The 16,870-nt window shown below is 35.2% G+C and overlaps 1 protein-coding gene across 1 annotated transcript; it reads left to right on the forward strand.

Annotated features, from left to right (window-relative positions):
* Positions 514-16,555, forward strand: LOC105162055 (dolichyl-diphosphooligosaccharide--protein glycosyltransferase subunit STT3A). The gene is made up of 23 exons (XM_011079960.2): positions 514-762; positions 979-1,041; positions 2,313-2,368; positions 2,480-2,551; positions 2,749-2,854; positions 2,962-3,012; positions 5,251-5,346; positions 5,511-5,570; positions 5,668-5,781; positions 7,204-7,290; positions 9,787-9,890; positions 10,154-10,249; positions 11,425-11,545; positions 11,655-11,735; positions 11,824-11,955; positions 12,035-12,253; positions 12,808-12,951; positions 14,242-14,428; positions 14,512-14,609; positions 15,235-15,314; positions 15,402-15,489; positions 16,034-16,123; positions 16,202-16,555. The coding sequence occupies exons 1-23, from the start codon at positions 646-648 to the stop codon at positions 16,262-16,264; spliced, it is 2,325 nt and encodes a 774-aa protein (XP_011078262.1). The 5' UTR covers positions 514-645; the 3' UTR covers positions 16,265-16,555.

Raw genomic sequence — 16,870 nt, forward strand, 5'->3', positions numbered from 1 at the left:
TGTAATTTTTAGATGGAGATATAAAATTACCAACTTTGCTTTTATTGTATTTTTTAATTTTTTTAAAAATAAAAAAATTATAAAAAACCTGAACAGGTGGATGATTTTTTTTTTTAAATTATAAAAAGTTATCCATATAGTCCATAAAAAAATCAGATGATTTTAAAAAATAAATATAACTATAATTTTTAATTCATAAGGGCATTTCGATCAGTTTATCATAAAAATAAATGATTTTTTTTATATTATTATTAGATAATTAGTAAAATAAAAAAAATAATTTTTTAAATAATAAAAATATTCAAAATTATATCAAACCTTATAATTTACCCGTTTTATTAAGATGTTCTCAGTTAAACCCGCAAAGCCCCTGCCAACAACCATGGACAAATCATGATGCACCACTTGGCTATCGTTTTGCATCCTCCAACCAGCGTTGAGCAAAATCAATATAGCATTTTCGAAAAGGTCAGATTTGTCTTTCCACAATAATAATCGGCCTGCCTAACGTAAAGTCTTGTCCTGAAGTCTACTCCTGCTACAAAACCCCTCCCCTCCAGTCCCATTCTCACACTCACTGCGTGTGTTTATGCGCGAAATTCTCAAATTTCCTACAGAATAAGAGAGCTTGAACCACGGCGGTCGATGGCGGCGCCTGAGACCCCACAACCGGATACTCTTCGCCACGCATTCGGGAATGTGCTCTCCTTCTTCGTTCTTTTACTCATCGGTGTTCTCGCTTTCTCGATCCGTCTCTTTTCCGTAAATCCTCTTCTCTCTTCGTTTGCGTGCATTCCCTTATGTTTAATTGTCTACATTTGTACATCTATACTCGATCGAGCCGTTAAATGTAAGATATGTCAGGTTAAAGAGGCATCTCAGTAGTTGTTTGAATTTTTTGTTTGGATTTTGAATAGGAGCGTTGAGATATATATCTAATTGTTTTTATTTTCGTTTGTTGACTTTTATGCTGTACAGGTGATTAAGTACGAGAGTGTAATTCATGAATTCGATCCTTACTTCAATTATAGAGTGACGCAGGTTTGTCGGGTTTTTGTTTACTGGATTTATAAAGATGCTAGTTTCTGAGTCTTCATGATAATATCCCGCTAGAAAGTGAATGTTATTTTCAATGTTTTCAGCTTGATGATAATTTCTTTATATTTAGTTACATTATGAGAAGGAGCGATCCCAGGAGATATTGTTGCTGAAGCTAACGAGTTGGAATGGATTTATGTTTCTATAATTGTTAAGATTCTAATAAGAGTTCCAAATTGAAGAGTTTGTTATTCTCAATGGAGTTCACATGCGAATACTTGACCCTGTAATGTGTATCATTCGGAAAGACTATATTTAGCGGAGGTTCTTCTATTCTGAACTTTCAACAGATTGATCAGAATACAAATGCAGTTAAGTACATTGATTGTTGAGTTTGGTTCTTCAAATCTTTATGAACAATATGTTCGTGACCATAATAAGATGCATCTAATGGTAATCCTGGTCTAACTTGGTGGGAGAAATAGCATAGGTGCTCCTATATAGATTTGTTTTGTTTTATTATATTCTATAAGTTGGATCCATCGCCCAGGTATGTATACTGAACTCTACCCAGAATGGTGCTTGAACTTGGAGAATGGAATGTGTTTCTTAATATGTCATGAATTTCACATTTGAATACCAATTCTTGAATGATATGATTCCAATTAGTATAAATTCTGAGGGATGGATACCAGTTCTAGAATGATATGATTCCAATTAGTATAATTCTGAGGGATGGATACCAGTTCTAGAATGATATCATTCCAATTAGTATAATTCTGAGGGATGGATACCAGCTCTAGAATGATATTATTTCAATTAGTATAAATTCTGAGGGATGTCCATCTAATCAAGATAGAGAAAACAAGTTTAAAACTGTAGGCTAGTGGACTTTGAAATATTATATGCTTAAACATGTCGTTAGAGGAGTCAACTCTGAAGGAAGTCAGTTTGATATGCGAGCAATATAAAAAAGACAAAGAAGAGGTTTTTGGGTTTTGCAAAGAGTTGTGAGCAGTCTGCGTGACCCTGACTCTTCCACAGAAGGGCTTGGCAATAATATGGATATGGTCATACACAAGAACTATGGCATGCCCTGCCTGCTTAATTATTTGTTAAACTTTTCATTGCAGAAATGAGTCACCATATTCTTTATTCATTTTCTCTTGTTTCGTTTGTCTGTATGTGAAATAATACTATTCTATATGATTCTTTGCTTGTGGAAATCTGTATAAACTGAACAAGGAAGGTGACATAAGTTCTGTTGATTGCAGTATCTTACAAAAAGTGGAGTATATGACTTTTGGAATTGGTTTGATGACCGCACATGGTAAACTCTGTTATAACCAGCATTCAATTTGTGTTTTCTCAGAAAAAAAGCTTGCTACTTTATTTCCATTGTATTAGCATCAAATTGAGCTAATTCTATACTGTTCCAAAGGTACCCACTTGGACGTGTGATTGGTGGAACAGTTTACCCTGGACTTACGCTGACTGCGGGTACTTTATGGAGGTGAGGGCTATAGATTATTGTTGTTTTCAAATGACAGTATATCCATGGGAGAAGCTTTTTGATAAAAATCAGATTATAAAACTAATAATTATATGGTTCAGGATTTTGACCAAAGTGAGAATAAATAACCTCCCTTTTCTCTTGGTTTTTAGCCCTGTAGCCATAATTGATTTGTCCTTTTTGAAATTTATTGGCAGGATATTGAACTTCTTAAATATTCCTCTGTCCGTGGAAACTGTTTGTGTGTTTACGGCTCCTATTTTTTCAGCTTTTGCTTCTTGGGCAACATATCTTCTGACAAAGGTTCTGCTTGATTAATCTATGGGCTCTTTTCTACCTTATCCTCCAAGTTAATGGTTCTACATGTGGGTTCTTTGTGGAGAAGTTTATCTGTTATGTCTGCTTTGTAGGAAGTCAAAGGTGCTGGTGCTGGGTTGACTGCTGCAGCTCTTCTGGCCATGGTACTTTATTTTAATACATCATTATTCAGCTGTTAGCATTTTTAGAGTCTGAATCTGAATGACAGCTTGCATTTCCTGTTGTGCAATGAGTCTATATGTATCACTTACTAATCTTTCGTTATTTCTCATTGCTACCACATGAACAATGAAAAGACATATTTGATTCTAGACACTAGACATATGGCTGTCCATCCAATGTTCCAAAGCTTTGCTCTTGTTACATCTATCTCATATAGAGTTTTTTCCTTTGATTGTTGAATGAGTTCCTGATTTTAATTTCTTTTGTGGTTTTAGGTTTTCTAATATCCACAAGAGGCAAATTCCCTTCATAATACTGGAAATCACGATTCATGCTAACACTAACAGTACTTTTTGGCTGATATGTCTCAGAAATTAATTAACTCTATGAAAAAACTTAGGTGTTTTGTAAAATATATGAGTTGGGAAACATTCAGATGCCCTTACAATGAAATAATTTATAATTGTTGAACAGCTGAAAACTAACATGTGCTGATCTGTATGGTGCACAAGCATTGATTGGTGGAAATGTTGGGAGACCTATTGGCATTTGTAAAATTGGGGAGATAAAAATTATCAACAGTGTCGTAATTGCCAAAGAAATGACCAACATTGCAGATGCCAGAACAGCGGAAACCCTTAACAGTGTGTTAAAAAAATTATTATTACTTTATCGCTTTAGTTTGAAGCAGTTGCAGTCATGTAGTTGATGAAGTTGATGCTTAACTTAATGAGGTTAAAGTAGTTGAATTAGCATCCACAGATGGGGGAGTGGAAAATGTTCCAGAAAATTTTAAATGTGTTACGAAAAAGCTATTCCTTGTTTTCCTTTTGGATAGTTCTGTTCTTAACTATATAACTCATGTATTGCTTCTTTAAAAATTGCATCCTACAATGTATCAAGCTTGTAATTAACCGGTAAATTATGGTAAATGGACCTTCCATTATTAGGAAGTAAGTCAGGCATTGTGAAAGGTAGTTCATGTGAGAGTGTAAATATTATTTTGCTCTACGACAAGAGAGATAATTAGTGATTCAATTTCTAAGTGCCATGGATCCTGAAGTTGATTTGAGTTTTACTCAGAATAATTTTTGCTTTTCTGGCAACAAATGTATGGATATATTCTTCGAAGAGGAGCTGAGAATTGGATGAGTAGAGTCTGTCCATGTGAAAAAAGATTCAGATCAAAGGATGTCAATATTTTGACATTTAGGCAATTAATTGAGGAAAAAGTCAATTCTATTTCAATTCAAGGGTGCGTAAGATCTTGAGTTTTTACCACTCTCTGTGCTTATGGTGTCACCTTCACAGTAGGGCTGTGTTCAAGCAATAATTGAATTCATATTGTATCCTGGTTGGATATAGGCCCTTCGACTTTGCTATCCAGCTGTAGTGCAATTTTAGCTTCTCCGTGCCTGAAAAGTTTCCTTCATGAGGTGGTTTGGCTGAAAAATGGCCTTTACTTTTGGACTAGCGTTTTAGCTTTTATGGAAGATCAGACTTGAGTTCCAATGTGCAAGTCACGAGCGTCATGGCCAGAACTGTTCTTAAATAGCTAACTGTGACTTTTGCAAATTTCTGTATTTGGTGCTAGTATAAGATACTTAGATAATTACAAGTAGCACAAAGGACACCTGGATGGTTTTAATGTAATGGATTTTGTTGAGGTAGCATTCCATGAACTAATCGGTCTTTCTACAGTGGTGAACCAACATTCTGATGCCCAGACTACACCACAACTAGCAGAGATATTTTGTACCCACCTATGGAGACATATCTTGGATCCCACTTATTAGGCTATCAAGCAAGTTACTTTATCATCACGGGAAGCATAGTTGTTTTAGGTATCTCTTGGATATATCTAATTGAATGCTTCATTTTTGGAGGAAACTGTTCCTGCTTCTAAATCTAGATTGAATTTTAACTTATTTTCCTGATCAATAAATTGTTCGTTGTTCCTGGAAAAAGAAAAAAAAGAAAAAAAATGAAAAAGAAAGAAAGAAAACAGTGGTTCAATTAGAGTACAAGGTAAGGCTGATTTCCTAAAGCAGCATACAACTGAAAGTTTCATGTTTAACTGCATGGATTTACTCTACTATAAGTATGCTGCTGTTAAGAGTACAGGATGATCTATCTGTGGATTTAGATGCTGTACTTTGTGTCAGATTGTTCAATTCATATAGTAATTTGAACGTACTTCTACTTTTCTTATTGCACAGGTTCCGTCATATATTTCTCGATCTGTTGCTGGAAGTTATGACAATGAAGCAGTGGCTATTTTTGCTTTGATCTTCACTTTCTATCTCTATATAAAGGTTAGAGATTATTTTTTTGCTGCTTAATCACTTGGTATGCTGTATTACTGTTTTTATGATAACTAGTGAATTTCCTTCATAAACATAGATTCCCTGATTCATATATTTTTCATGGACTTGAAGTTTTGTTATAATTAAATCACTAATAGCTCCATTGACTGCAGACATTGAACACAGGATCCCTTTTTTATGCTACTCTAAATGCAATAGCATACTTCTACATGGTAGGTTTTCCTGCTGCTGTGTTTACTGCCCTCTTTTTATCTGAACCCATGCTCCTACTGTTTTCTAGCATGACGGAATATTCATATATCTTTTCAGGTTTGCTCTTGGGGAGGGTACACCTTTATCATAAATCTTATTCCGATGCATGTGCTGCTATGCATTGTAACTGGTCGCTATTCTTCACGCCTCTACATTGCTTATGCTCCACTTGTAAGTAACTTAGTCGACAATAACCATAATGATATTCTGTGGAATTTGTGCATTTGCTTCAGCTTGAAGGCTGATGATTTTACAGCTATGAGAATAGGGAACTTAATAATGATAATCATGAGATTAGTTATGGTGGTTGAAGAATGTAAAAAAGTTTGGGACAAGATTAACATACAAAGTAACCACTGGAGAACTCTTGAGGGGTTCTATTCTTCTTTTGCTTTCTGGACTGAACAATATTCTTCCCTTTTCCGTTGTTTATGGCTGAGGTGGTTGGTGCTTTGTTTGGTGGTTTATGGAGTTCTAAGCTTAGTATAAAGAAAGTGTTATAGCCCACCACCTTTGTAAGGACTCCTCTTTCACCAGGCTGTCACGCGTTCCTTCCATTCAGTGAATGAGATACGGGTATAGTTGAGTCGGTCTCTAAAAGAGAAGAAAATTTCACAATCTTCTGTGGTGTCTGTGGATGCCAGCTTCAGACATTGGAAGGTGTACGAGTTTTGATGATTTGCATTTGGATATCGAAACCAGCTTTTGCCACAGTTAAACAAGTGATTGTTAATGTTTTTGCTAAATGAGTTCTTGGGTCCTTTTTTAATTGCGCCGATGTAATTGGTCCTATGGCTATATAATAAGAACTATTTAATCAGTTGAGCCACAAAGTTTCACTGAGTGAAAATCTCAATTCACATGTAAAAGATATAGGTACGGAACATAAAATCAGCTTGTTCTGAATCTGAAAGAATTAAATTATTTGTCAAACGTTTTTGGTGTATCCCATTTTTCAATCAATTATGGAAGTATCCCACTGTAGGTGAAATCCTGGTATACTTCTTTTCTAATATTACCTGTATATCCTCACAAGCATAATAGGTTGAGGGTGTTAAAGCTTTTGGGATATGAAAGAAAGCACTACTTGTAACAAATCTGCACGATAAATGGCATTCACAATACTATGTTGGTTGCATAAGTAAACTTGAAGCACTCATTCTTTTTTTTTCTTTTTTGTTTTTTACCCTGAAAATGTCCCTTCTAACTTGGGAAGCATTGGGCTCTTTCCTAAAGTTGCTGGGGAAACAACTTTTGGTACATAGTGGCCGCAATGTAAGGTCTGGGATTGATGATTAGAGGTTGTGATTGGTGCTAATCATCCTTGGTAAATACACAATCTTTCCATATGTTGGTGAAATGATCAGATCGTCACCCTTTCCTAATATTGCACGAATATTTTACTTTTGATTAACCTGTTCACGCAATATCAATTATTTTTCACCTTTTGCTTTTCTTAACAAAATTTGATTTACTAGAAAGTTGGTGAATTTGTCTGACTACTCTTTTTGAGAGTTGAGATATATATATCGTATTGTCTTGCCTAGATTGATCTATGTGTCCACACTAAATAACTTGACTGTTTGAATGCAGGTTGTCTTGGGAACATTGTTAGCATCTTTGGTACCTGTTGTGGGTTTTAATGCTGTCATGACGTCCGAGCATTTTGCATCATTTCTAGTAAGTTGAATACTAATACTGTATTTTCACTTTTCTAATTTACTATTTTTCTCGTGTTGGCTATAATTCTTTCCTTGATGCACTTTTATGTTTACACGTATGAATTTGCATATTGGCTTTGCTGGAAAATGGTTCGCAGAAACAAATATTTAACCTGCTTCGATTTGCTTTTCGAGTACCTATTTGAAGGGGGCCAATTTAAGTATTAGTAAACTACTACAGTACTTGTTCCATATTTATTACCTCCTTTTGTAGTTTGATTTGCATCTGAAATATCATTTAAACTCCAAGCTCATCTTATTTTATTGTTGTTAAAGATGCTAATTCCTAAAACGGAGGAGGTAAACATAATATGTGCTGCAGTTGCATTTCAACAGTAACTACTAATTATATTTTCTGATAAACTCAATGACTTCGGATTTTTTTTTTAGTTTTTTATTATTATTGTTAGTTTTTGTGTCATTTATGGATTATGGTTCTTAAAAACTGAAAGAGACAGATTAGCGTGATTTTTGTAAGAAGTGAATAGCTTTAGTAAGGGCAACAGATGTCTAGATGTTAACTAATAACTTCAATGTATATCTTTGATTCGGAGTGTTGAGATTCAAAGGTTTGGTATTGGAAAACTATTGGTGTGGAACGTTTTGGTTTCTTATGTTATTTGAAAGAATTGGGCTTCAATCCATTCATTAGTTTGAGTAATCTAGTTTTAGCTCTATTAGCGAGGGTCAGGGTAAGCTGCACTGAAGAAGAAAGGGTATCAAGTATTGCAATCTCCCATTTAAAGCCTAACTTTAACCATTGAACCTCTCCTTTAGGTATAGGTTTCATATAACAATATTGATATAACCTATGCTGTCAATCAAAATGAGAATCTTGGTGGCAATATAAATATGGGATAATCATACCACTCTCCCTTGAGGTCTAGTGTAATTATATGTGGATGCCTGTGGTTTGAGAAATCATATTTAGTGGCATTTGTTTCCATCCACAAGATAGATACTTCCGTTGGTCCAAAATCCATGAATTTGCTGATACTAGCAAAAAGTTAAGTGAAAATTCATATTTACCCTTCAATTGACTTAGGTCAAACAAATGTTTTATGGCCAAACAATCTGTATAAGCGTGTATATATACTCCTAACATGAATGCATGTGAAGATGTATTATAGTAGTTGGTTATAAAAAAATTGTTTGACGTGTAATAAGTAAATCAATGAGTCAGTAATAAGTCAATAATAAGTCAATCTGAGCTAAATATGGATTTTAACTAATGGAGGGATGACGGAGGGATCTAAAACAAAATTCACAGGTACTAGATATAACTTTCCAAAGAATCCAAACCAGAGGGCGTCTATGTTCCCTATAAAATTTTATGCATATTTTTCCAAGGCAGGGCATGTCGCAGGATGATGCTTAAATGTAATCGTTGTGCAGAAAAATTACATATTCCTTGAAACATTATAAAGTCAAGAACAGGATATAAATAAAAAAACATTGGGAAAGATGTAACTATTAGAATTTCCCCAGTGAAATAAAGCTTAGAATCTCTTGGACTTTGAAGAAGTTTAATGGAATTTCTTGTTACAAAACTGCAAGAGTTGAACTCTTCTTTAGAATATTCTAAGCTGAGAAGTTACAATGTGCTCATATGCTTCCTTAAACCTAATTCTACTTGGAAAATAACATGAAAATGCTAAGATCAAGGAAACCTTCCTCAATGAGGTTTGTTTTATAATTAATTCATGGCCATCTCATGACATGGAGTAACTCTGAGCATTAGAATCTGAGCATGGAAAAATAATTCTTAAACCTACTGGTTACTTTGAATGACTAACCCCTGCTTGAAAAAACTGCCAAAATACCCCAAAGTCCAGTAACTTGCTATGATGATCAGTAATTGATGCTTTTAGATTTTAGATTTCCTTGTTTTCTATCTAGAATAAATTTGCGAACTCTTAGATCAATCAGGGTATTCACCAATAAGAATTGTAAATTCTTTGATATAATGATGTCTCCTGTATAAATACTAACATGGCCCCAGGTTCCGGTAACTCACCACCAGATTATGAGATCCCTTTGTATTCCTCCTCAATGGGGTACCTTTTTAATTGAACTGTAAGTTGTTTGCTGACGAGTTACCCTATTTGTGATACGAGAATGTGTGATGTCATTTTGACTTGGATGCATAAACTCTCCTTTTTGGTTCTTTTGTCGAAAAGACAATCTTGTATCTTTTGAAGTTAAACTATCCTGACTATAGCTTAATGCATATAATAACGTGGCAAGATTTTCCCTCTTTGATTTACAGGGCAACTTTTGTTGTGAATAGGGCTACAAGAATAATGTTGGGTGCTGAGGAATCAAATTCTAACTTTCTTGCACTATGTATATATGTTTCATGTGGTTCCTTGTTTTGTTACTTGTTTTATGTAAGAAATGACACTGGATATTCTCAGTTTATTAAGACACTGGCTTTTTGGATGATTGTGCTCAGGTCTTTATTATTATACATGTGGTGGCTCTTGTTTATTATATCAAAGGAATTCTCACTCCTCAAATGTTCAAAGTAGCAGTTACTCTTGTTGTGTCAGTTGGGCTGTAAGCTTCTCTCTTCTCTGATCTTCCTTAATCATTAAGGTACTACTGGACAAGGAAGAAAATAAAGAATCACGTGGTTAACCTCGATTGTAGTTGTATATTCTTGTATTTTCATTATGTTATAGTAAATTCCTCTTGTATTTAAGTAGTACTTCTTGGACTCAAAGTATAAGAGGCAGTTTCTATGTGAAAATATTGTTAAAATAATGGACAGTCGACATAAAATGTCCTCTTTTCACTTATTATTTCTTGCCATTATTCAGGATAGTTTGCGGTGCTGTTTTAGCAGTACTAATAGCATTGGTAGCTTCCAGCCCAACCAAAGGATGGAGTGGACGAAGTCTAAGCCTGCTCGATCCGTAAGTTAATCATCTATGAAATTCATAATTAAACAGGGATGGATATATTTGGTCTGTAAAGTACTTTTGGTATGCCACCTCACAACTTATAAAAGGCTAATTAGTGTCCAAAGGGTAGTTTTACTCCCTCTTTTTTCCTCCTCTTGCCTATGTTTATTCAAATGTTTCCTATTTGTCATTCTAACATATTTCCTTTATTTTTATACAATCATAGAAGTTCAATATCTCATATGATTAAATTTTATATATATGAAAAATGTGCACATGCATGGAGTGCACAATGAACTAGTTATGATTAAGATTATGTTGTATTAATTTTGTTTACTAAATTTTGTACAATAGATGGTTCTGTAAACATAAGTATGAGGATTCTGTTGCTTTTTGAACCTTTAATTTCTGACCTTAAACGTGACAGTTCCATTCCAGTTTTGTCTACTGAACCTGTCCAACTCTTATGAGTTAAATATTATTATCTTCTGGTGTGAGTTCATCCGATACTTAATGAATGATTTGTTCATCAGTGTTATTGTGAATTTTACTTGATTATTAGTTGTTCCATTGGGTTGAATTGAGATAAGTGGGTTAAGAATCCAGTTCTTCTCTACCTAAGTTTTCAGAAAATATCTTCTTCGGCTGATGGCATGCTTGCTTGTATCAATGAGTCGATGCTAGCAACTATTATTAGCTATGATGTGGCTCCAACATTATCCGTCCATCTTTTTATCTTTAAAGGAATGTAAACGTGCTTGGATCAGTGTCCACACCTTACCACCAGTCTTCCTGTCCCAGATTTTGCTAGAACTAAAAGGAGATAAAAGCTGATTAATTTCTTTCATGATCCCTACTCAAACAGGCTATACTAAAGTTAAACAATCTTTTATCTTCAGATTCCAGTTGCCACAGATTGACTGTAAAACTTCATGTTGAGGCAAAAAACTCGAGAACTTTTTATTACAAACGTCCAGTTATTTTGTAGTTTCTCCTTGTTCTCTTCTTATGATGTATTTGACATACCTATTCAAACATTTAAATTTGCTTTCCCCAAGTTTATTTCCTTTAATATATGGGATGTTTGGTGTGCCTATGATGATTATTTGCTCATTTCTGCTATTTGTCATCTGATCTCTTTCACCTCTTTCACTGCTATTTTCTTCCATTCGTGGAATTGAGAACAGAACTTATGCGAGCAAGTATATACCAATTATTGCAAGTGTTAGTGAACATCAACCTCCGACATGGCCGTCATACTTTATGGACATTAATGTTTTGGCATTTTTGGTTCCAGCTGGCATTATTGTAAGTTCTCAATATTGTCAACTGAGAATTAGATTTTCTTTTATTATCTGAGGTATTTTGTTATTCCTCCAACTGTTCTTTTACAATATTCAATTTGTTGGATTTGCAGGCATGCTTTTTGCCACTTTCTGATGCAAGCTCCTTTGCGGTCCTTTATATTGTTACATCAGTATATTTTTCTGGTGTTATGGTATATATACTTGGCACTCATCTGCATCACACTTTTTCTTGTTTTCCTGCTACCGCACCAAGTTAACTTTCGTTTGATGATATGCTAGGTCCGCCTAATGCTTGTACTTGCTCCAGCAGCTTGTATAATGTCTGGAATTGCTCTTTCAGAAGCTTTTGATGTTTTTACTAGATCAATTAAATTTCAGTTGTTTGGTGCAACAAAAGACCCCCAGGTCAATGTAAGCATCCTATTAATTCTGCAAATAATAATATACCAGGTATTTAAACCAGGGGACTAAAACTTATGATCTTCTTAAGGCAGGGGATACCAATGTTACACAAAATGAGGTGGTGAAGCCTGAGAAAAGTGAGGACTCACTGAAGGAACGATCTTCAAGAAAAAGTAAGAAGAAGGAAAAGGAGAACGTAGAAACAGTTCCGCTTGTATCCCGGATTGAAAAGAAGCTTCTGGTCTTACCGTTGGAGGCTTCCCTGATTGCTATTTTCTTGCTTGTGTTGCTGGGTGCATTTTACGTGGTATGTGATAAATAGCTGATAGATCATGTCTTTTTTTGCATGAACTTGGAAAATATCCTCAAGAACAACTTGCCTATGGTGGTATAGAGGATTATGTTTTGCTGAATATTTATTGCCTATGTGATTGTGTTGACTAGTTGATGCAAGATGTTTTTTAGCTCATGATAAACTTCATGTCTCTTAAAAATATTATGAACATCCAAGGAATTCGTATACTTGTGCAATTTTTAAAGTTGACTTAACTCTGTTTACTGAACTTGGAACTATAGGATTTGTTCAACATATTAAGATTACTATGGAATTTTTGTTTTTTCATTCATAAGTTTTTGGCCCATTGGCTGCTGGTCTAGTATTTTGCAGCTCACTGGCAGCGCCAAAAAGCTTTGACAGTTTGATTGCATGTTTACTCCAGAACGAGTAAAATCTTCAAATTCAAGTGTAGACATTTGATGACCGGGAAATGAATGAGGTGTTAGGTCTTATGATTGCCGTGCTGGTACCTATCTCATTGTTGCTCTCTTGTGCTTTCTGCATTTTGACCTGTCCTTTTGAAGGTCCATTGTGTCTGGGCGGCAGCGGAGGCTTATTCTGCTCCATCCATCGTGCTAACCTCTCGTTCTCATGACGGCCTTCACGTCTTTGATGACTTCAGAGAGGCATATGCTTGGTTGCGCCATAACACCGACGTAGATGATAAGGTAAGTTTTTATTCTGCCCTTTGATTCTCTGCATTCTCTTTGTGCATTATTGTTCTTATTATTAGCACTTCTGCTTATTATGCCAATGTTCAATTGCACTATTATTACTATCTGCACTACATGTGGTTGGTTAATGGTGATAATGGAGTTGAACATTATTTTAAGCATGACGCACTCTTATTATTGCCATTACTATTTTTAAATATGAGGAGATGATTTCCGGTTAATTCATAAATGGGTAGAATGTTAACATGTTTTTGAAGAGTGGTAGCAGATTGGAGTTGGAAGATTTGATATCATGGTAAAACACAGTAGTGTATTCCCATCATCTTTCATTGTTTTCTTGCCTCAATTGTTATATTGTTGACTGGTTGAAGAAGAAGTGCTGATGATTCAATAGATACGACTAACCTGTATGCAACATCTTAGAAAAACCTGGTTTTGGGAAGCCCTTTTCCATATTATACCAAAAGTTGACTTTCTTTCCACTACCTTTGATGGTTAGCCTCATTCTAGAAAAAGTGCTACTTTTTCGTCTGCTTCAGTGAATGTGGTTCTTATCATAGCCTGAACGACCCATGACAGATGTTTAAATGGGTTTCAATTTGAATAGACTTCTAAGTGCATAATGCACCCATGACAGGCCAAACAAGGGTATTGAACATTTTGTAAGCTGTTTTATGTTGCCGACAGATTTTAGAGGGTATAGTATGAACACTTGTTTTTTTATAACTGCTTTTGTTTGTCCTGACACCATTTTACTATAAAGGATCATGTGAAACATAAGAAGAAATGAAAATTTTCAATACCCTCACAAGCAAGGTGAAGAGGCTTGATGAGATGACCTTTGGTTATCCGATCACCCACGACATTGTTAGTACAAGTTACATTTCTTGGAGGGTGCTTATCAAACTCATGCACTGTATAATTTTTGACATATGGCTCATGTAGTTGCAGAAACTACTCCATTATGCATGTTTCAGTTGTTCTAGCTTATAATAGTAAGGTTTATTATGTATATGAGTACTATGGGGACTCATATCCAGAAGGGGGTAACAAGAGAATTAACAAATATTGTCAAACCTTTAAGGATATTGGCTTCCCTTGCCTACGTGGGATTTTGACTTTGTTTTGTGCCGGCTCAGAGTTGTTTAGTGCAGAATATCACACTTATGTGTGTATATTCAAGTGAATTCACATGTCACACATTTGTATCTGCTGAACTTTTAAAAGCCAACACTGTGCCTTTGATTAGAATCCTCGTCTTCCTGCTGCTGCTGATGTTTCCAGGTTGCATCTTGGTGGGACTATGGCTACCAAACAACTGCTATGGCTAACCGTACTGTTATTGTTGACAACAATACCTGGAACAACACACATATTGCAACTGTTGGAACTGCCATGTCCTCTCCTGAAAAAGCAGCTTGGGAGATTTTCAACTCGTTAGATGTAAAATATGTTTTAGTTGTTTTTGGAGGTTGGTTCTTCAATACTAAGCAGGGAACAGTTTTATTAATTAAGAAAGAAAAAATTATCCTCACATCTGCCACCTCATTTCAGGTCTTGTTGGATATCCCAGTGATGACATTAACAAGTTTCTGTGGATGGTTCGGATAGGTGGAGGTGTATTTCCTCACATTAAAGAACCTGATTATTTGGTGAGTTTTATAGCAGAGTTGATATTCTTCAATGAATTCTTTGTTTTCTATATATTAGTCTTCTGTTTGTTACTACAATGGTTGATTTTATCAGTCCAATGCTGCTGTTTACTATAAGGCCAGTAAAAAAAAATGCCAATATGCAGCAATATCAGCTATTTGCTAATGAGGGTATAGTCATTTTTTTCTTTTAAATTTAAAGTGCCTGCTACTACTTTCAATACATGAATTTAGTTATTTACAGTGCATGTATTTCATACACCATCCATTTTTTCAGTTCGCATGAACCGCGTTTTGTTTCAGTCAAATAGCACCTGATTGTCCTTGTTTGAAGGGTTAACTTTAATTGAGTTCAGAACTTGACTAGTTGAGAAACATTTTTCTACAGTTTCTTTTCCTTTGATTGGTCTCTGTCTCTCTCGTTTTCTCTGTGTGTGTGTGTCATATGTTTGTTTTTCTTGTGGAGAGTAAGGGGATACATGTTTTCAATATGATATGGTGGTCATCGTGCTATTACTTTTGATCTAGTTATTACACGTTGCAAATGCATCAGCTGTTGAATTTTATATGAGTTACTTTCACCTGGATGAAGTAGTTTAATGAATTCTATCATGGTGTCTAACAGAGAGATGGTCAATACCGAATTGATTCTCAAGCAACTCCAACGATGCTTAACTGCCTCATGTACAAACTCTCGTATTACAGGTGTGGCTTTATTGGCTATACGTATGGATGTTTTTATTTCCTTCTGCTCCTTAGGCAATTCATCATTTGCCTTGCTTTGTCTTATAGATTTGTGGAGACAGATGGTAGAGGCTTTGACAGGGTGAGGCACACCGAAATCGGGAAAAAATATTTCAAACTTACCCACTTTGAGGAGGTATCTAGATATTATAAACTTTTGTGTTGCTTACAATCTGTTGTTTAATATCCTACATCTACTTCATAATTTACTGATCTGCATGCAATTGATGCTAATTAATTTTGGCTTTACCCCGAGATTCTTCAAGTTGATGGCTATCATCTATATCTGTATTTGACCATCATGAAAGTGATTCAACAGGATGAATATATCTGATTATATCCGGCTCTTAATTCCTAATGGTGCGAAGGACTTAGAAGACTAGGTGGAGAAGTGAATTATTTGTAACATGATATAAAATTGAAAACTTGAACAATCATTCTGTTAGGACCGCATTGAACATCTGTTGGAATAAGGGAGTATTGCCCCTCCTATGTCCATTCTCATGATTGCACTATTTCACATAGTCGAATCTTTACATTGTCAACAAGGCCCGATAGTGCATCTTATGTTTTTGCATGGTGATAGATCTGGAGAAGAGACTTGTCATGAGCTTCAGTGCTCTATTTCATTTGTATTTGTTTTGGTGGAACTGCTCTTATGTTCTATGCATTTTCTTAAGGTATTCACCACTCATCATTGGATGGTTCGGATATACAAATTGAAATCTCCAAGGAACAGAGTCCGTGGGAAGACCAAGAAATCCAAATCGGTATGTAGGAATCAGTACTTGATCCATTGCAATATGTAGTGAACATATTATCAAACTTCTAATATATCTGCCTCTCAGAAATCTACCTCGACATCTATCTCAAGAAGAAGCGGAGCAAGAAAGAAGAATCCTTGGCATTAGCTGGACTCGGATCTTTTATATAAGAGCGAAATAGAAAAAGAAAGCTCGCTATAGATTTTGCAATCTCCTCTATGGTTGTTAATTTAACGTCCGGATATTGATAGGCGGGTAGCAGAGAAGTGTTGAACAATTTTTGACTTGCTGTTTAGGCTGTGACAGTAGACTGTACAAGATATCTCATACAGAGTCCCCTGTTTTTAAGGGCTAGGTTTCAGTTAGAACTGTTCCCGAATCATCTTACAATCATCCACATAGTAATGCATTTTGGTCTGACCTCTTTAATTACTGCGATTTCTTTTCTTATTCTGTAGGCTATAACCTACAAATTAGTCCCTCCATTTTCATTTTTGGCCAGCTTTATATAAACTGAATTTCTACTAATTCATCTGCTAAGATATTCCCGAAAATCGAAAACTAAGTGATAAGACTATTGGTTTAGCTCAATCAATCCAGCAGTAGAAATAATATCAAGTGTGTAATTACGTCATTTAACTGAAGTTCAAGGCCGAAGCGCGCAATTTCTGGGCCTAAAAGATATCTAACATGATCAATGTCCTTTATGGTAATGTTTATGAAGATAGGGCTTCACCTCATCATTTTTTAGTG

This window comes from Sesamum indicum, linkage group LG5 (genome assembly GCF_000512975.1).
Source record: "Sesamum indicum cultivar Zhongzhi No. 13 linkage group LG5, S_indicum_v1.0, whole genome shotgun sequence".
NCBI classification, from domain to species: domain Eukaryota; kingdom Viridiplantae; phylum Streptophyta; class Magnoliopsida; order Lamiales; family Pedaliaceae; genus Sesamum; species Sesamum indicum.

Bases quoted from the DNA above. Each gene is read 5' to 3' on its own strand.
- LOC105162055 (XM_011079960.2), top strand. From the start codon at position 646: ATGGCGGCGCCTGAGACCCCACAACCGGATACTCTTCGCCACGCATTC. The intron at 2,855-2,961 runs GTTCTGCTTGAT...TCTGCTTTGTAG, and splicing joins CAACATATCTTCTGACAAAG to GAAGTCAAAGGTGCTGGTGC. The intron at 16,124-16,201 runs GTATGTAGGAAT...TCTGCCTCTCAG, and splicing joins AGACCAAGAAATCCAAATCG to AAATCTACCTCGACATCTAT.